General features: G+C 44.6%; 1 protein-coding gene across 2 annotated transcripts in view; it reads right to left on the minus strand.

Annotated features, from left to right (window-relative positions):
* Nucleotides 1-5,176: 5,176 nt before the first annotated feature.
* Nucleotides 5,177-17,154, minus strand: part of LOC119382572 (beta-alanine-activating enzyme) — a 54,995-nt gene continuing 43,017 nt past the window's right edge. For both annotated transcript variants that reach the window (XM_049412241.1, XM_037650332.2), the window contains 5 exons: nt 14,690-14,838; nt 14,033-14,196; nt 9,489-9,614; nt 7,195-7,329; nt 5,177-5,564 (listed from right to left, as the gene is read on the minus strand). In XM_049412241.1, the coding sequence (XP_049268198.1) occupies nt 5,181-5,564; nt 7,195-7,329; nt 9,489-9,614; nt 14,033-14,196; nt 14,690-14,838 (958 nt within the window). In that variant the 3' untranslated portion in view covers nt 5,177-5,180. The remainder of the gene's footprint in view (nt 5,565-7,194; nt 7,330-9,488; nt 9,615-14,032; nt 14,197-14,689; nt 14,839-17,154) is intronic.

Consider the following 17,154-nt stretch of genomic DNA (forward strand, 5'->3'; position numbering starts at 1 on the left):
AAAGGTCTCTTTGCGCCCGGCTCTACAGCGAGTCCTTCACACAATAACAGGCCCGGCAATGACCACTCGTCCATAACGGGGAAATCGTTAATTAGCTAATTAAGAAAGAAAGCTGTAAGCGCGCTCACGGAATTGTAAAAAAAGAAAAGAAATACAGCATGTTTCAGCGGCTCCTTCGGCTATAAACTCATTATACTGTTAAACGCTTAGCAAGACCGAAGGATGGAGAGAGGTATAAAGGACAAAAGCGCTCATTCCGTTTGTGAAATTTTGCGCAGTATATGCCCATTAATTGCTCTGTGTGAAGCGACTGTTCCGCAACAGAGTATGCTTTTGGAGTAATGATTCAGGTGATAAATATTGCTTCTTTAATTAACGTTCTGAACTCCTTTTCTTCTTCCTGAGCTTTGACTATCTCTTTCCGGCGGCGATCAAAACTATGCTCGATGCAGTGAAGCATATCCTCCTTTGTCATTACACTAATGAAGGTTCACGTTAGAGTTTGAGAGGAAAAAAATAAAAGAAAGAAATTCAAACACGCACCGACACATCAGTCGGCGCGACCGGACCCCGCCACCCGGCGAGCGATGCAACGAGTGCGAGTGACAATTTAAAGTCGCCCTGACATGCAAACTGTCGCAGCTCTTCGCGTTGAGAATCACCGGGGGCCAGCGAGGGTCACGTTGGACCGCGCGTGCATACACACAAACACACACAAACACGCGCGTGCGCGCGCGCAGAGGCTCGTGCATTGGGAGCACAACGTTGATGTTTCACGCTCGCAGTAGCAACGTACGCCTGCCTGCTCGCACGGCAGCTGTGTTGCTCGACGAGGCCATCAATGGGGGGCGAGAGAGGCTCCGGCAGCACGGGAGACGCAGCGTGAAAGACAACGACAGCGGTGTTTCACTCAACCATATACAGGTGTGTGAAGTGAGCAAGAAGATAACCAGGGGTTATACAATCAGCGGTCAGCCGCCGTAGTAAATTAGCGGATGTGTGTAGAGATGCGCGACTATATATAGCACGAGGGCGCGGGTTCGACTCCCGATTTCGGAGAGGACAATGTGTAAGAACGCCCGTGTACTATGTGTACTATATAGTGTAGATTAAAGAGTTGACCCCGGATGGGCAAAAATAATCCGGAGTCCGACACTAAGGCGTGCTTGTTAATAACACCTTAATTTATGCACATAAAACACTTAGAATTAAATTACGTAATCTGTAACGACTGTATGCTGTGTGTGTGAGTGAGTGTGTTTGTGTGTGTGTGTGTGCGTGCGCGCGCGAGCAATAACACCTTAACATGAAATCCTACAGTTAAGCTAGCTTTAACGACTGGATTCTAGGTGGGATGGGGTGGTCGTGGCTGCGCGGGATACCTAAACAGCTTTATAGCTGCACTCACATGACAACGCGGTAGCGTTCGTCGTTGTAAGTTTACGAATTTAAAGCTCAACACGGTACAGATAGGTGGCCAAATGCAAAGCGCGTAGTAGCCGCTTCAGTGTGTGTAGGTACGCCCGCAAAACGGGCGTACCTACAAAACGGGCGTATACCCAGCTGTGGAACTTAGGATTAGAGCACTGCACGGGCCCGGGCCAAAGTGTTTTCCGGCGGGCCCGGACCGGGCTTGAAAGTGCGGGCCTAGGCCGGGCCTGAGGCTGCGGGCCGGACTAGGGCCGGCCCGCAGTGTGTTAGTTGTACACTTCTTTCAAATAAATTTTGTTGCTATGTTTTATTTTCACTATACTGTCATTGCATTGACTTGCCATGTGCCATATATAGGCAACATTTCATTTGATATTACGTGCCCAAACCACGATATGATTACGAGGCACGCTGTAGTAGGGACCGGATTAGTTTCGACCATCTGGAGTTCTTCAACGTGCACCTAAAGATAAGTACACGGGTGTTCTTGCATTTCGTCCGCATCAAAATGCGGCCGCCGAGGCCGCGGGAATCGCACCCGCGTCCTCGGACTAAAGGCCAACTCCGGCGATTTTTTGGCCATGTCAAAGTAATGGTGCTTTTATGTTCCTGAGACGCTCCTGTCACGGGCCCGATAGCAGAAATACTCGGCAAATTGGAGAATAATTTTAAATAAGCAAAAAAGCGCAACACCGAAACCGAAACCCAACCGAGTGTACCGTTACGCATGACGTAGACGTTGTTACGAACGAACCGGAAGTCGTGCAAGGCATGCCGGTCACGCCGGCGCGGAGTATGAAAACTGTGACAACCGGGACGAGCAGGCGCACAGTGGAGAGGTGAGCACGCCACGCATCAGCTGTAATGTCTGCGACTGACAGTGCCGCGTCTGATAATGACGGTGTCTTGTCTCGGCCAGCACAGCAGACGCTCGCTGTAGCGGCCGAAGTTAGCGGTGCCCTCGGCTGCGTCACTTCCGCCGCCTTCCCAATACTGACGTCACAGACGCAATGTTGCCACTAATTGTGGGAAGCCAGGAGGGCGTTTGCAGACAATCTTTAAAATTCATTTGCAAACAATCTGCGCACGTCTCAAGCCTGTAATTTGGCAGAAATGATGGAAACGTGCAAAGGAACGTACCCAGCGAATTTTATTGAGATCCATCGACCTCGAAAAAACGCCGGAGTTGGCCTTTAACAGCGAAACAGCTTAACCGCTGAGCTACCACCGCCGCCAAAGCAACATTTCGATGCATGCACACTCCGGATTTTCCGCCCGATCACCCCCTACAAAGCGCAAGTCATCATTAATAATCATCATCAACAAGTAACATCCTCTAGCGGGCCCGGGCCGGGGCTGGTCATGAACAAGCCCTGGATAAGTTTAGTAATGAACGCCTGGGCCGGGCCCGCGCTTGGGACCACGGGCCCGGGCTGGGCTTCATAAAGCGGGCTCGGGCCGTAAAATCAGGCCCGTGCAGTGCTCTACTTGGGATATTTTCCTATGCAGTAGCAATAACCACACAGTTTTATAAAAAATGTTGAGAATTGGGGCCCCAAGGAGCTTGGGGACCCAGGAGCTTGCGAGCCATCAAAGCGCATGCGCAGAACTCAAGCAACTCATGGGATCTTGCGCTGGCGTTGAACCAAGACGCCGAAATCGAAAACTAGCGTGGGTCCCCAAGGCGTCTTCGGTCACCAGCGAGACGACACAGACGCAGCGCGCGCCACGATGCAGTATGAACCGCGTCTCGCATGATTTCAATTTCGCCACGTGTGGCACTCCGTGCGCTTGACCCAACGCAGCCAACGCAGCCTGCAATCGGCCCAATTCTCAAACTCTGCTGATCATCCGAACGCAAGAGCAGGCTGCCCAACGCAGCTTGGGGACCCAGCACCTTGGGTCCCCAATTCTCAAACTCTCTATTAGCACACTACGGCACTGGCGAAGCCAAGGGGATTCAACCTCCCCCCCCACCCGCCCACCCCGAATGTTTTCAATTTTGCGTGTGTACATATACACGCGCACATACAACGCACGCACGAACATACGTAAAGTATGGCTGAGCCCCCCCTCCCACCCCCCCACCCCAAAGAAAAAAAAATTCTGGCTACTCTGCACGCGTGTCCCGCATATCCGTGTGAAACAGTCTTCAGGATTGCCATCCAACTTTGCACGTTACACACATTATTGACTTACCTTGACTGTCATGTCACGGCACTGAAAGAAAGGCTTTCTATGCTGGATGCCCTTCCCCCTCCCCCCGCAGAAAGCGCAGGTACAAGGGCTCCACGAGGCAACTTCGGCAGAGCTATCGGACGCGAAACGTGCAAACATGTTCGACGGTGCTCACAGTACACGGCACGTGGGCATCAAACAATGCAACCACAACTATGTACTCAGTGCGCCTGTTCGTGCGCGTGTGTGTGCTCAAGCACGTGTCGACAGAGCACACACCGAAAGGAGAACTCAATGAAAAGGAAAAAGGTACCTGGTAAACCTAGACGCAACGCCTTCTGTGCCCATTAAACCATTCTTCGCTTTGGCAAGTGCACCCGCGTGTGTGTGCGGCGCCCGTTTCCGTCTATCGGTTACACGTGCGGTCTCCGCGGTGTGTTGTCGTGAATGTGTATAGTCTAAAAGCAGCAAAGCTCGTGCCAAAGGCATCTCACGGGCATCGTTGTTATAACGGTTTGGCGTGTGCTAAATATAGCTCTAGCGAACGCGCCCGTATTATGAAGGACTTCCTCCACGCAGGTGTGCAATAAATCGCGATGCTCATTCACAGTAGTATATCTATCGGTGGTTCGAGACACGAAGGATTGAAATAGGTGCATACAGAAAGGTGGTCGCAGAGATGGTTGACCCCCCCCCCCACCGATTATATATATATACACACACTATATATATATATATATATATATATATATATATATATATATATATATATATATATATATATATATATATATAAGGAATGAAGAAAGAGACTACGACTTTCGTTGGTTTGGCACTGTGTATTTTCATTAACGTTTTGTCTGGTGGACCACACACACTGGTCCACCAGACGAAACGTTAGTGAAAATACACAGTGCCAAACCAACGAAAGTCGTAGTCTCTTTCTTCATTCCTTATTCTATCGGGGTCTGCGTGATTCTTTTCCCACTATATATATATATATATATATATATATATATATATATATATATATATATATATGTATACACACACCTTTTTGTCTTGCTCTTATGTGCTATGCTATGAATTATGAACTTTAGCACTACTGTACTGGCATACCAGTGAAGGCATTATTTGGTTACCCCCTCTACAAGTACATTGTGTAATTTTTAAATGTGTATTCCAGTATTCCACATGTACCTAATGAGATAGTCTGAAGGTTTTCAACCAGGTGACTACTGTGTTGCAGATTGCAAACCAACAGGCTCTCGCAGGCACAAAAATTGAGCCCATGATTGGCACCATAAACTTGCATGAGTGACATTAAGTGCAAGGTAGTTAACAGATGAAAACATTGGTGGTTGCAAGCGGGATGGAAGTGACAGGATGCCTGTGTTTACCAGGTGCAAATTCAGAATACAGGTATAGTGCACCAATATTTTTATGTCCAAGTATCACAACCGAAAATGTTGTTCTTATGATGCCGAGTGAACTACAAGTGGAAAGTGTACCCCTATCACAACAAGCTTTGCTTAGCTTTACACTGACAGACACATAACAACATCACTCTGTCAGCTGAAACATTTACTTTCGATATGAAAGCAGTACACATAATTGTCCCTGCAGCCAACAATAATGTGGTCTTCAAGCACAACTGGTGATGAGAAGACTTCACTGTCCAACTGATATGAGCTGAGCACTTCTCCGTGATGACTGTCAATTATGCACAATTTTCCTTGTGTGCTCGCACCAACATAAGTCTTCTCATCATGGGAACAAAATAATGTTGAGTAGATGGGTGCACTGAGAAAGGTCTTCCAAAGCACTCCCCCGTCCTTACTAGAAAGTTTGTAGACATAATTATCATGGCACCCAACAACTAAACATGAACCTGCATCTCCAGTTGACACCGAAAGGGTTGAAAATATTGGGCCACCAGTTTCTGCAATCCACAGCTGCACATAGACAAGAAGTGTGTTGGTGAAAACGCCAAACAGCATGCTGAAGAAAGGATATACAGAGTACAAATGAGAGATGCAAATACAAAATACAACTCTTTTTGCACATCCAATGTTATCGAACCACCTGCTCACATCAATGCAGGCATGCTTTATTTCACTCTTGACCTTCAGAAAGCATGCCTAAAAACAAGTACAAGCTATTTGGGGAACACAGGCAGCTCACACAGTTCCAAATATCCTGTTCAAGCAACAATAAAATTTACTGAAGAAATAATTTTGTAGTGCATTTGTATAAGCTTGACATCATTAAAAACTGAAATGAGTTAGAAAGAATAAAGAATAGTTCACGACATATACCGAAGATTTCCGCTTTGCACATTCAACATCTAAATAAACAAAACACTGCATCAGTTGAACATACAGCTGTACAATGAAACTTTGAAGTCAAGGTGATGCAACCAGGGTTTGTGAAGAGAAAGCTTTTTCATGTAGTTAGTAGTGCTCCATGAACTTTTTGATGACTATGCTACCTGATAAACACTTAAATTGCCTCAGAGGCTTGCATGCATGCACACACACATGCACATGCAAACACATGCACACACACACACACACACTATCTTTCACAGAGATTTTGCAATGTCTCTCTCACTTATTGAGCCTGCTATGAGCTACTTCAGATTAGACACACTCCAGTGTCCACAGCCACGTCATCAACTGCTCTATTTCTTTCAACACCAACAGATGGCACTGTCTTCCGTGCAGGGATTAATGCAGTGGTGGCACAGGATGCACAGACAATGTAGACGTTCAGACAGACAATGTAGCTGGTCTACAAGGAGACATTGGCTAGCTGTTGCGAACATGCTAATTTGTTTGTGTGTGTGTGTCTAGCTCTTTTGTTTTTCCTCCACGTCTTTTTTCTCTTACTTTTTTCTGCTTAAGGCACTTGAGAGCTGCCTACCTGCTAGAAAGGGCATGACCACAATTTACCATCACCATCACCACCACAGTGAAAATGGCGGAAACACAGACAGCAATATGAATATTAGAAGACTGGCATAAACACACGTTGTTGCAGTCAACGGGCATGTGCACTTTGTGGCAGTGTTGCCTTGTGTTTAACATCTTTCCGACATTTGCTCCGTATTTTCATGATGTCTCTCTGGGTTATCATACCTGCTTTCATGCCAAACCTGCCTATAGCTGTGAGCACCTATCTGTCCAAACTGCAGTCACTCGAGCCTGCTGCAGTCTCAAAGACAAGGCATGAAACACTGTCTGCTCTGCTCTGCTCACATTTAGCTTTGATTGAACGATGCACATAGGGTACAGTTGGGCATAAGGTCGTGTTTATAAAGTTTCTGCTTATACACTGCCTGCACACTATTCACATTCCCTTTGACAGTCATTGCGAGACGGTTTCTGCAACCATATCTCTACATTATGACTGATAAGTTCACATCTTTGCAACATATCTTACTCTACTTGAAAACATGTCTGCCACTTGGCTAGGAACGGGCTATACCAGCTGCCCAAACAACAGCTAGTTTTGTAACTCGAAAGAGTAAATGCTGACCACTTGCTGCAAACTGAAGACAAGGTATGGCACACCACTACTCACCTTGCAACCGTTTGAATGATCAAGGAGGAAAATCTTGCCATCAACACAGCAAATGCCCACTCCAAAGTCACAAACAGCAGGTGAGGAGAAGATCGGCTTTTCCAACTTACAAGTCCATACCACAGCTCCATGCTCCTGGAGAAACATTACCCATGCATCACACCAAAGTGCCCTTGGTAAGGCAGAATAAAGACATCTGTATGTGTGCGCTCATGCATGTCCACTCATGCTGTCCATGTTTTTATTGCATTATTATTCAAGCACACCTCTCACAAATACAACGTTAGCACTACTGCTGATACTACTACACATATATAACAAAACTGGCAATCCATTCAATGCAATGACAGTCTCTGTGTAATCAAGCAGCAGTGTAGTCATCAATAGCAATTACAATACTATTGGCATATGCATTTATTATTTCCCAACTTGCATAACATTTACCATAGAATCAATTTTTCTCACAAAATTCTATAAGTTAACCTGCTTCCAATGGTTAAAATAACCACACACAGCCATACCAGAGAAAGTTGTGACACATTTAGTTTGATATTTATTACAGAGGAGATGTAAATGGCACACCTCCCTGATTTTGCAGCGTCTGTCCACATACAAAAAACGCCTAGCACCCCCTAGGGAGCAGCGCTATATTTTGAAGCATTAAAGTGGAAGCCCTGGTGCCGTGTAGGGAGTGGCGGAAGAAACTAATGCATTAGAGTGAAGAAAAAAAAACAGTCAGTATGCATTTCGTACGTGTTTCGCCACGCTAGTCAAGTCTAGGAGCTACACTGGCATGGTCGTGCGTGGCGAGTATGGGTTGACTGTGCGCTGTGAGAATGCCTGAGGAGCAGCATGCTAATGAAGAATGGCGACGAGAGCAAAGGCAGGAGTGCGACCGTCGCAAGACCTGAGGTTCATGAACAAGATGCTCAATACAAGCGATTAGTGAGAGAAATACCTGAGGGAATGCCAGGAGCCCATGAGTGATCGTGTGTATAGTGCAGTGCGCATGGAAAACGACGGACGAAAGAGAAGCAAACAGGACTAGCGTTTCAAACAGCGCTAGTCCCGTTTGCTTGCTTCTTCTCCTTCGTCGTTTTCCGTGTGCGCTGCACTTTACGCATGACGAAGATGTACCAACACTCTGAAGTTTCTATATTATTGGCCATGAGTGGGATGCACACCAAAAACGAGTGGTGCTTCTTGCGAAAGCACACAATTTTGAAGTTAGGCTCTTCTGTGTGCAGCAGAAAAACAATGTTAACAATGTGGTGTTTTTTTACAGCTTTGCTGGTCAACCACCTCCACACAGTGGCATGTCTCCTACTTTTTGTTCCAAATCTTTCACTATAAATAAATTTAAGTGCTCCGAACATTTTTATATAAGCAAGTCCAGCAGTGATGTCATTCAGCCTGGTTGCAACGAAACAAATCCTAGGGTGCTAGAAGATGGAGGTGGGGCTGTGGGACTGCAGTTTCCCGTTAATTTTAGACATACTGCCATGTTTATCAGGTTTAGCTCCTTTTCTTTCAGTGATGTCCAACAACATTGTAACCACACACTGTAAGAACAAAGGTGTGATTGTCCTTTCCCAGCAACGTCACAATTACATCCACATCATACAAGATGATCCACATGTAAGCCTGTAACTCTACCAATTGTTGGAAGGTTTATAAAAATGAGCAGTACAGTGGTAGCCTAGGGCAGCATGCTACCTCCTAACTTAGTGTCTCTTGCTTCCGTGGAGAGATGGTGATGTAGCTGCTGTATGTGCTCCTTTTTTTTACACAACGATGTCATTAGATGTGCCAAATGCATGTTCTAAACTGTACTTGAATAATGTTCGTTGTCCTCATCACATTTATTCTTAGTGAGTTCTTCATTTCATGGGCCACGAGACTGCCCAACAATTTATGGGCTCATTCAAATTCAGCTGTTCATAAGTGATGCTACTACTAAGTGACAAATTTCTTGTCTTCTTGTATTTTGACCAATAAAAGTAATTAAAAAAAACCAGCCCACAAAAAAAACAAAGATAAGAAAGAGAGGCCTCTCTTTCTCATCTTCGTTTTCTTTGTGCACTGTTTTTTGTAAAAATGAACAAGCACCAGCTAGCCCAACTTGCCATTTTGTTACAATAAAAGTAACTTATGATAACAGCATAACGTTGATGTTGACTGTCATTTGCAGAACGCATAAAGCTATGCAACAATTACCGAAATAAATTAAAAGCTGTACAGTGTGCAAACAAACATGCTAGCAAGAAAAATGACATTGGTAGATTAAAACTTACAGGAGATAATGCTGCGACCAATCCGTCAAGTGTAGCTCCGTATATCTGGTACGGCTCATATGAAACAGATGGAGATGCAAAGATGCTTCCTTCTGAAAGCCTCTGCTTCCAAAGAAGGCTTCCAGTCTAAGAAATGGTGCATGATGAAAACAGTTCCATGGATAATACACAACTTAGGAAGCACAATGTTAGTAATTTGTAGGAGCCCTGCTACACCCTTTCAACTTACAAATCTTAATACTATGTAGCTAGATCATGCTCACATGAACATACGGACCCAATGGTCCATACGTTCCATATGAAAATTCTTTAAGTTACATAAATATTTCAGGGAAATGATATTCACATATCAGATATCTTAAAATCTTTAAATGAAGAGATATATTAAGGTTATGTCGAGTCCATTTGGTAGAGAAAAGCTTATCTCATTATTTCATAGGTGTTCAGTCGCAACGGAATAAGATTAGCACAAGTGACTGGTGGCCGGAGTGGCAAATTTGCGCCACGCGGCGCTGTTGTTTCCAAGCACGTCGATAGCGAGAGTGCCCAGGACATTCCATTTTCCAAAGCAGGGGTGGCTGACGGAAAGCACTCCAACAAGCAGCTTTTTCGGGCAACTGACCCCAACGAAAAGGAAAAAAAAATCATGTGCCTAGCCAAGTCTGCCGATAAGGAATGCACAAGCGTGTATTTAAGATGTGGGCTTTCAGATGGGCCAACAGCAAGATGGGCTGCTTTCTGCCGGCCACCCCTGATTTGGAAAATGGAACGTGCTTGGCACTCGCGATATCACCGTGTTTGGGAGCAACAGCGCCGCGTGTCGCAACTTTGCCGCTCTGGCCACCGTCACTTGTGCTGACCTTTTTTTCATTGCGACTGTACATAATCCAATCCATAAGTGGAAGTCCTCTCAAACGAGCAAGCTGTAAACGAGAACAGAGAGATGATTGTGCAGGGTTAACTGTGATAATAACAGCAATAAAAAATAGAAGAGCAGATAACCGAATGCATGCTCATTTATACGGCCAAGTGAAATTGTGCAGTCATGCACCTTGTTGTAAAGGCATTTCGAAGATGGCTAAATTGGCCAAGTAATAAATTGCTGTGCTTAAATTCAGGCAGCATGTTTGTAAGGTGCCTAATGGAGAGGCATCCTAATGAGTGACATGAAGGTAATGATCTGGAATTATCTGCCCCATGCGGCCACATATGAACTCGTAGTGCATCTGTGCAATGTCCACACTACTCCTGCAGCAAAGCTGCAACATCCACTAGTACACTCATGGTGCTTTTTTTCCTTTCAAGATTAAAAAATGTAAATCTTCACATTCGAATGGAAATTAGTATTAAAAAATGTCGAATACTAAGTTCTTGAATACTGAGTTCTTAATCATTTAGCAAGTGCTATTCAATTTGAATTTCATACTTTAAGTATTTATACACTTCTTAAAATTCTGTTTGCTATCTTTAACTTTCTGAAACATCTGCAATTTTCTGTCTACATTTCTAGGTACTCAAGAACACGGTGACCATTGGATGAATATCATATAATGACCACAACGAACTAGTGCATGTCAGAGAAGCAAAAAGAAAAGATTTATCAATGATAGGGCAGTGGGAACATCTGGTGCCAGAGAATGATGCCGCGATGCTGATGCTATGGCCTCTGAGATTTCGTGGCACCACTGCTTAACCCTTTCCCTACTGAAGATGAGCTGAGCTCGTCCACACTGTTTGTACCGCTCCTACCGAAGATGAGCTGGCCTTGCCCACGCTGAAAGAAGCGTTTGGGGGCGGTGAAATTAAGCTACCCTGATTCATTTTGCTTTCTCTTTGGCTTCAACAGATGGTGCAGTAAAAATATAAAACATGAATTAGAAAATGGTGTCCTCCTCTGTGCACGAGCGATGCACGCGTGCCTGCAACAGCTCTGTTCAGAAAAAACATGGTTGATCTCTCCGTCATAGGAACCGGAATAACACAAAAGTAAAGCGTGCCCTTACAGAAGCAACTGAATGTTTACTGTAGATTGGTATAAGAGAGTTTGCACAATGTATATTGATGTCTGGCAGCTATAGCACCGTTTAACGTGGATGTACCCACTTTGATGAATGGTGGTACATCTCCATCCTGACGACTAACTTCCATGCTAAATGATTAAACAAACCCTTGTTGTAGTTGTAGTAGTAAACGGTGAAAGTGTAATCAGAGAATGAGGTGTGATAGCCACAAACGCATCGCACAGAACTTCGTCGCTATCCCGCCGCGGCATGTTAAAATGCGATTGAACACCACGGCCAGAGGGAAACGCAAAGCGCGTCGTGCCTCCCCTGCAGCCCGGCCGTGAGTTTTCTCGGAGTGAGCGCGTGAGCGAGGAACGCGGTGTTACAGCCAGGTGAGGCAGGCGCGCGTCGCAGAGCTATTTTTGGTTTGTATTCGCGTGATGATATGAGTGAGGCCGATGATTTTATGACGCTTGGGCAAAGGTCGCCACCTCGCGGTGTGTTAACATATTGACAAACTTGAAGTTCTATTGAAAACGCGCCGAATGGGACGGACGTGTAACGCGTTGCAGGTGCTAATCACGGAGGCCACAGTAATGACTAATTACTTTACTTTGCCGCTCCTAGAGGGCAACACCACCACGCCGACTGTGAGAATGGTAGATATAAAAGGCGCGTTTGTAAAGCCTCTAAAGTCTGTGACCGTGGCGCAGTAGATAGCGTGCCCGGCATGTGTTGCTGCGGACCGAGCGGTCGTGGGTTCGATGCCCGTTGACGGAACTTTTTTTCTTTGCCATCTGATCGTGTATATTTTTTCGACGTCATTTCCGTGATGGAAATACGTCACTGAAGTCTTGGTGAACCCCGGCATAAAACACTTTCGTGTTAAAAAAAATGCTTGTTTGCCAAAGTTTTCTGGAATGAAAAATTCCATTTCTCCTGCGAGTATGGCAGCGACTACACAGAGCAGCATATTTTCTCCAAATCATTGGATTTGGATGACGACAGTGTCCCAACGTATTGCCAGTAGATGCTGATAGTGTAAACAAACCCCCACTGGCCAGTCCAAGGCTTCTTTTCAAGGGCCTGTACATTATTTTTTAAATTTGAAAGAGACATTTTCTACACCGAAGAATGGAGAAGTTAGGGCACCTTCTGTGGTGCAGTGCAGTGAAACCAATCCTCTGCATATTTTCAAAAAGATATTTTGCGTGTATCTTGCAAATAAAGCGCCTTTAAATAGTTTTTTTAGTTGTTTCAAGACACGTAGAATCAAATGGGCAAATAAAAAAAATCGGTATTTTTGTGCAGTTTCTGGCCAAAAAACTCAGTAGGGAAAGGGTTAAAGACACACATTAGTGCTGATGCACAATGTGGCAGGTTCCCATGAGAACAGTGACACTGGTTTGAGGACTCCTTCAAATGACTAAAGACATAGGAAGGCAATGAGGACCCAGCAAGCCTTTAGTTACTGAGAACTCCACTCACACAATGCTTATTTTTTTCAAGATGACAGATGAGATCTATTTTGCCTTTCAACACCAAACAATAATGATTGATGGCAACGTCAGCACTGTGGGAATGCTCGCGTCCATCATCCCTTTACATTCTGCTACCTCGTGTGACATGCAAGAAATGTGGGTGTCGTAGCTTAGAACAGTGGTGGCTTGGACTAGTTGGTGGGTTATGAAAACAGCTATAGTGCAAACCGGGTTCAAGGAACAAAGTAACACACGGGGACAAGTGCTCGTCCTCAATTGTTACTCTGTCCCTTGTCCCCAGTTTGGACTAGAGCTCTTGTTGGTGTTATGCAGCTGTGACGATAGACAGAGTGCAAATGCAAGCGCCACCCAATAACATGAGAGTGAGAGGTGCTTACATCCAGCTGTTCTGCAATGGTATATTAGCACATGCAAACTAGCCATGCATTCACTGCTTCTTGCAAGCTAAAAGCATTAAAGGCTTCTTGTTTAGCTTCGGGGTAAAGTACCGGTGTTGGCAAACACAGCTGCTTGGACATATTTCAATTTGCACGGCTGCACTCACATGTGACTATCGTCGGATACAGCTTCAGAAGGCAACAACATTTCCATCTCAAAGGAGGTTGCACACAAGCTGGCACCAACAAGCACATTCTCTTGAATGGTGTCACAAGCCGCACGGTCAGTGACCCCATCGCAGAAGATCATCGCCAAGTACATGAGCGGGGCTATTTCTTTAGTTGCCAATTAAACCACAATCCTTGGTTTAATTGTCTGTTGGTTTCATTCGGTGTTGTCGAACAAAAAAACAAGCCACTCAAACAATTCCCCTTCTTTAGCTAGGTGGTATCGTAATACAAGGACCAATATAGGCGGGTGCACTTTTTACATGTTTGCACATCTATGTGCTGTGTTCTTTGTCACCAAGAGTACTTCAGGTCCCACAATGCAAAAAGACAACTGATGTGCAATTGCAGTCCTGCTTGCTAGGGAAGTGTATCGATGTTCACAGAGGATGAACTCTTTCAATGCAGCATCAGTTTCAAAACAGCTCACTCACATTCTGACTGATGCAGTACAGGGACTTGTCATGGGATCCACAAAGGAACGAGCAGTTGATTCTGTTTGTGGTGGGTGAGCTTTTGACTTCTGCACCAGTATTTAATACCCACTTGACACTTCCATCCTCAACATCAGCACAGTAAATGTGGTGATCGTAGCAACCTAAGAAACAAACAAATGAATTTAGCGTATTAGTTCAAAACATCATAACTTCATTCTTTCTCAGCACTCCAAAATATTTCTTATACAAATTTTTGACAATGACAATGATCATATTTATAAAAGTGTTGTAAAAAAAAGACAGGTGTGAACTAAATACACATCATCAACATTTTGGTTAAAAATTGTGGAGTTGCTGTCATAATTCACATCTATCAGTAACATAATCATTATGTTCACACAGCAAAATAAAAGGAGAATGCATATCTGCATTTCTCAAGGTTAACATGTGAACAGTGCAAATGTCATGCGGTCACCATCACCGAGTTGTTGTCAACATCACTTGCCCAGCTGCTTTTTTATTTTGGTAACACGAGTTTTCCTTGAACTGGTCTTCTCTCTTGCAAATTTTCAATATTAAGGCAGATAAACAGCACCAGCAAAATGCACACACTTAATGTCATTCAAGCAAGGCACAAATATCCCAGACACATACCAAATGCAACATATTTGCCACAGGTGGAAAGTGTGGCAGAAGACTCTATCCTGTCAGCAACTGATATCACCCAGAAGCAATTTCCAGACTTTTCATTCAAAGCACAAAAACGGCCTGCATGAGATCCTATGAACACAACTGTGTCTCCCCTGTAACAAATTAAAATAAAGCTTTTTTTTGCATGCCAGGAATTATGCGTGACAAGCAGAAAAGGCACATCTCACACTATGCCTCCACAGTGAAGATAGCTAAAATAAAAAAAACTCCAGGCCTGCGCGGAAAGTGCAGCACAGTCACAGCGAAAGCTGGAAAAGCGGCATTTCTAGAGTCGTTATAAACACTCTTGGGGCAAGTACACCAGCAACATACCCACTACGCCACAAATCATAATTTTTGTGAAGTTCGGAAGCACCCACTACGGCATTATTCATCATTCTGCGGAGAAGTGAGCTATCATCTGTAAGGCATTATGTGCACTTTGTTGATGCGACGGCTGATGACGATGAAGAATTATGGCTGAGTCCTTTGTAATAGTTTGGAAGCTTTAAACGACCCACTAGTTTCGTAATTCGCATTGTGTGACCCCCAGTCGATATTTCATCCTCCCCACCATGCTATATAACATACGTTAACGTGAGAAAGAGAGAAGGGGGGAAAGAACTTTATTGTGACCATGAGGAAATGGATTATGGAGGCCTTATGGGCCTCCTTGGCAACCAATAGAAGTGCACTTGCGAGGAACCCACTGCGCTATAAATCATCATAATTTTTGTGAAGTAGGGAAGCAGTCACTACGCAATTTTTCATCATTCTGCGGAGAGCTGTGGTACCCGCTAAACACCGGTAAGGCACTATGTGCACTTTGTTGATGCTGTGGCTGATGACGAAGAATTATGCGAGAGCCCTTTGTAATGGGTTGGAGCATTCAACAACCCACTCGTTGCGCAAGTCATACTGGAATATTGGCAGCGCAAACTAACGGGACACAGAAGGGGAACACTGCGCAAGTCACATTGTGTGACGCCTGGTTACAGAATTCGCATTGTGTGACGACTGGTTGTCATTTTACTCTTCTACCATGCTACATTACATATGTTAATGTCGATCCTTCCCAACATGAAGCCTGTATAGGGTCTTTTTGCAAAGCAGTTTCAAGCACCGACATGGCTCTGAGGTAAAATACTGGGCTCTAACGCAGAGGGCCCAGGTTCAAACCCTGTTCCATGCTGGTTTTTTTTTTTCTTATTTCGTGCGATAGCGGTTATGGACACCGGCGGCGGACAACTACGGCGCCAAAAACGGCCCTTGTTGTGATCTCATAACAGCTTTCGCTGTAATAAGAGCCAGGAAGCAGTCGAGAAGAACCGGCAATCTGACTAGGAGTGAGAGTTTCTATCTTTCTTTCTTCCCTTTTTTTCTTTCTTGTTTTTTTTACAGCTGAGCTGTATATGGCACATCTCCTTTATAATGAAGCATCCGTCTATATCTACAAGAAACACCTAGCGCCCATTAGGGAGCGGTGGTGTACTTTGAAGCTTTAATGTGCTACCCCTGGCACCCTCTACGGAGTGGTAGAAGAAACTAACGCACAAGAAATGTCTAGCAAGCCCTAGGGAGCAGTGGTGCATTTTGAAGCATTTAGGTAAAACCCCTGACATGCTCCATGGAGTGGCAGAAGGAACTAACAGATTAGAGTGTAAAAAGCTTTCTTGCTGATCCTGAGGTTTGAATTCAGCCCCCACCACCCTAAAGGCAAGTCTCTTAACTACTGGGCTACACACCCACCTTTGCAAAATGTGAATATATCTGAACGATATCAATGCCTTGTACCTGCGGTTGAAAACAAATGTAAAAGGAGAACACTTTCTATGAAGGCTGCGTTGAATTTTGTGGTAGTGGAATAAAAGCCCCCTGCAGGACAAGATCTAAAAACCCCTAGTTCCCTCTAGTAAGTGTTTTGCCACGTCAGTCGAGTCACGGTGCTACCTTGGCATGGTGGTCTGTAGCAAGTATGGGGCGGCCATGCATTGTGAGAACGCCTGAGGAGCAGCTTGCTTATGAAGAACAGCAACAAGAGCAGAAACGGGAGTGAGCCCGTCAACTCCACTGGTTGCCCAACTTGAGAGAGTGGAATGGTCTGGAGTTTTTTGGTAATGCCTCATAGTAATTCTCAAGTTTGTTCTTTTTTCACTAGGAAGGTTTCAATATAGCAAAAGTTTGCACTTCCTTAACAAATGTGTGGAAGTGAAAATATACAGGAAAAAAACCTAGCACAAGTTTAATCAGGTTTATAGAATTACAGGCGCTTGCAAATAGTTATATTATTAGGAATAACATTGAAATTAAATTGTTGGGCACCCCTGCACTACCACCCCTGCTCGTTGGAAATGTCATCACAAGTGAGTTTGAAGACTTTGAACAGAAGCCTAGTGTTAACTTATTGTAGTGCCATTCTGCTGCACAAT

The sequence above is a fragment of the Rhipicephalus sanguineus genome, chromosome 2 (genome assembly GCF_013339695.2).
Source record: "Rhipicephalus sanguineus isolate Rsan-2018 chromosome 2, BIME_Rsan_1.4, whole genome shotgun sequence".
In the NCBI taxonomy this organism is placed as follows: domain Eukaryota; kingdom Metazoa; phylum Arthropoda; class Arachnida; order Ixodida; family Ixodidae; genus Rhipicephalus; species Rhipicephalus sanguineus.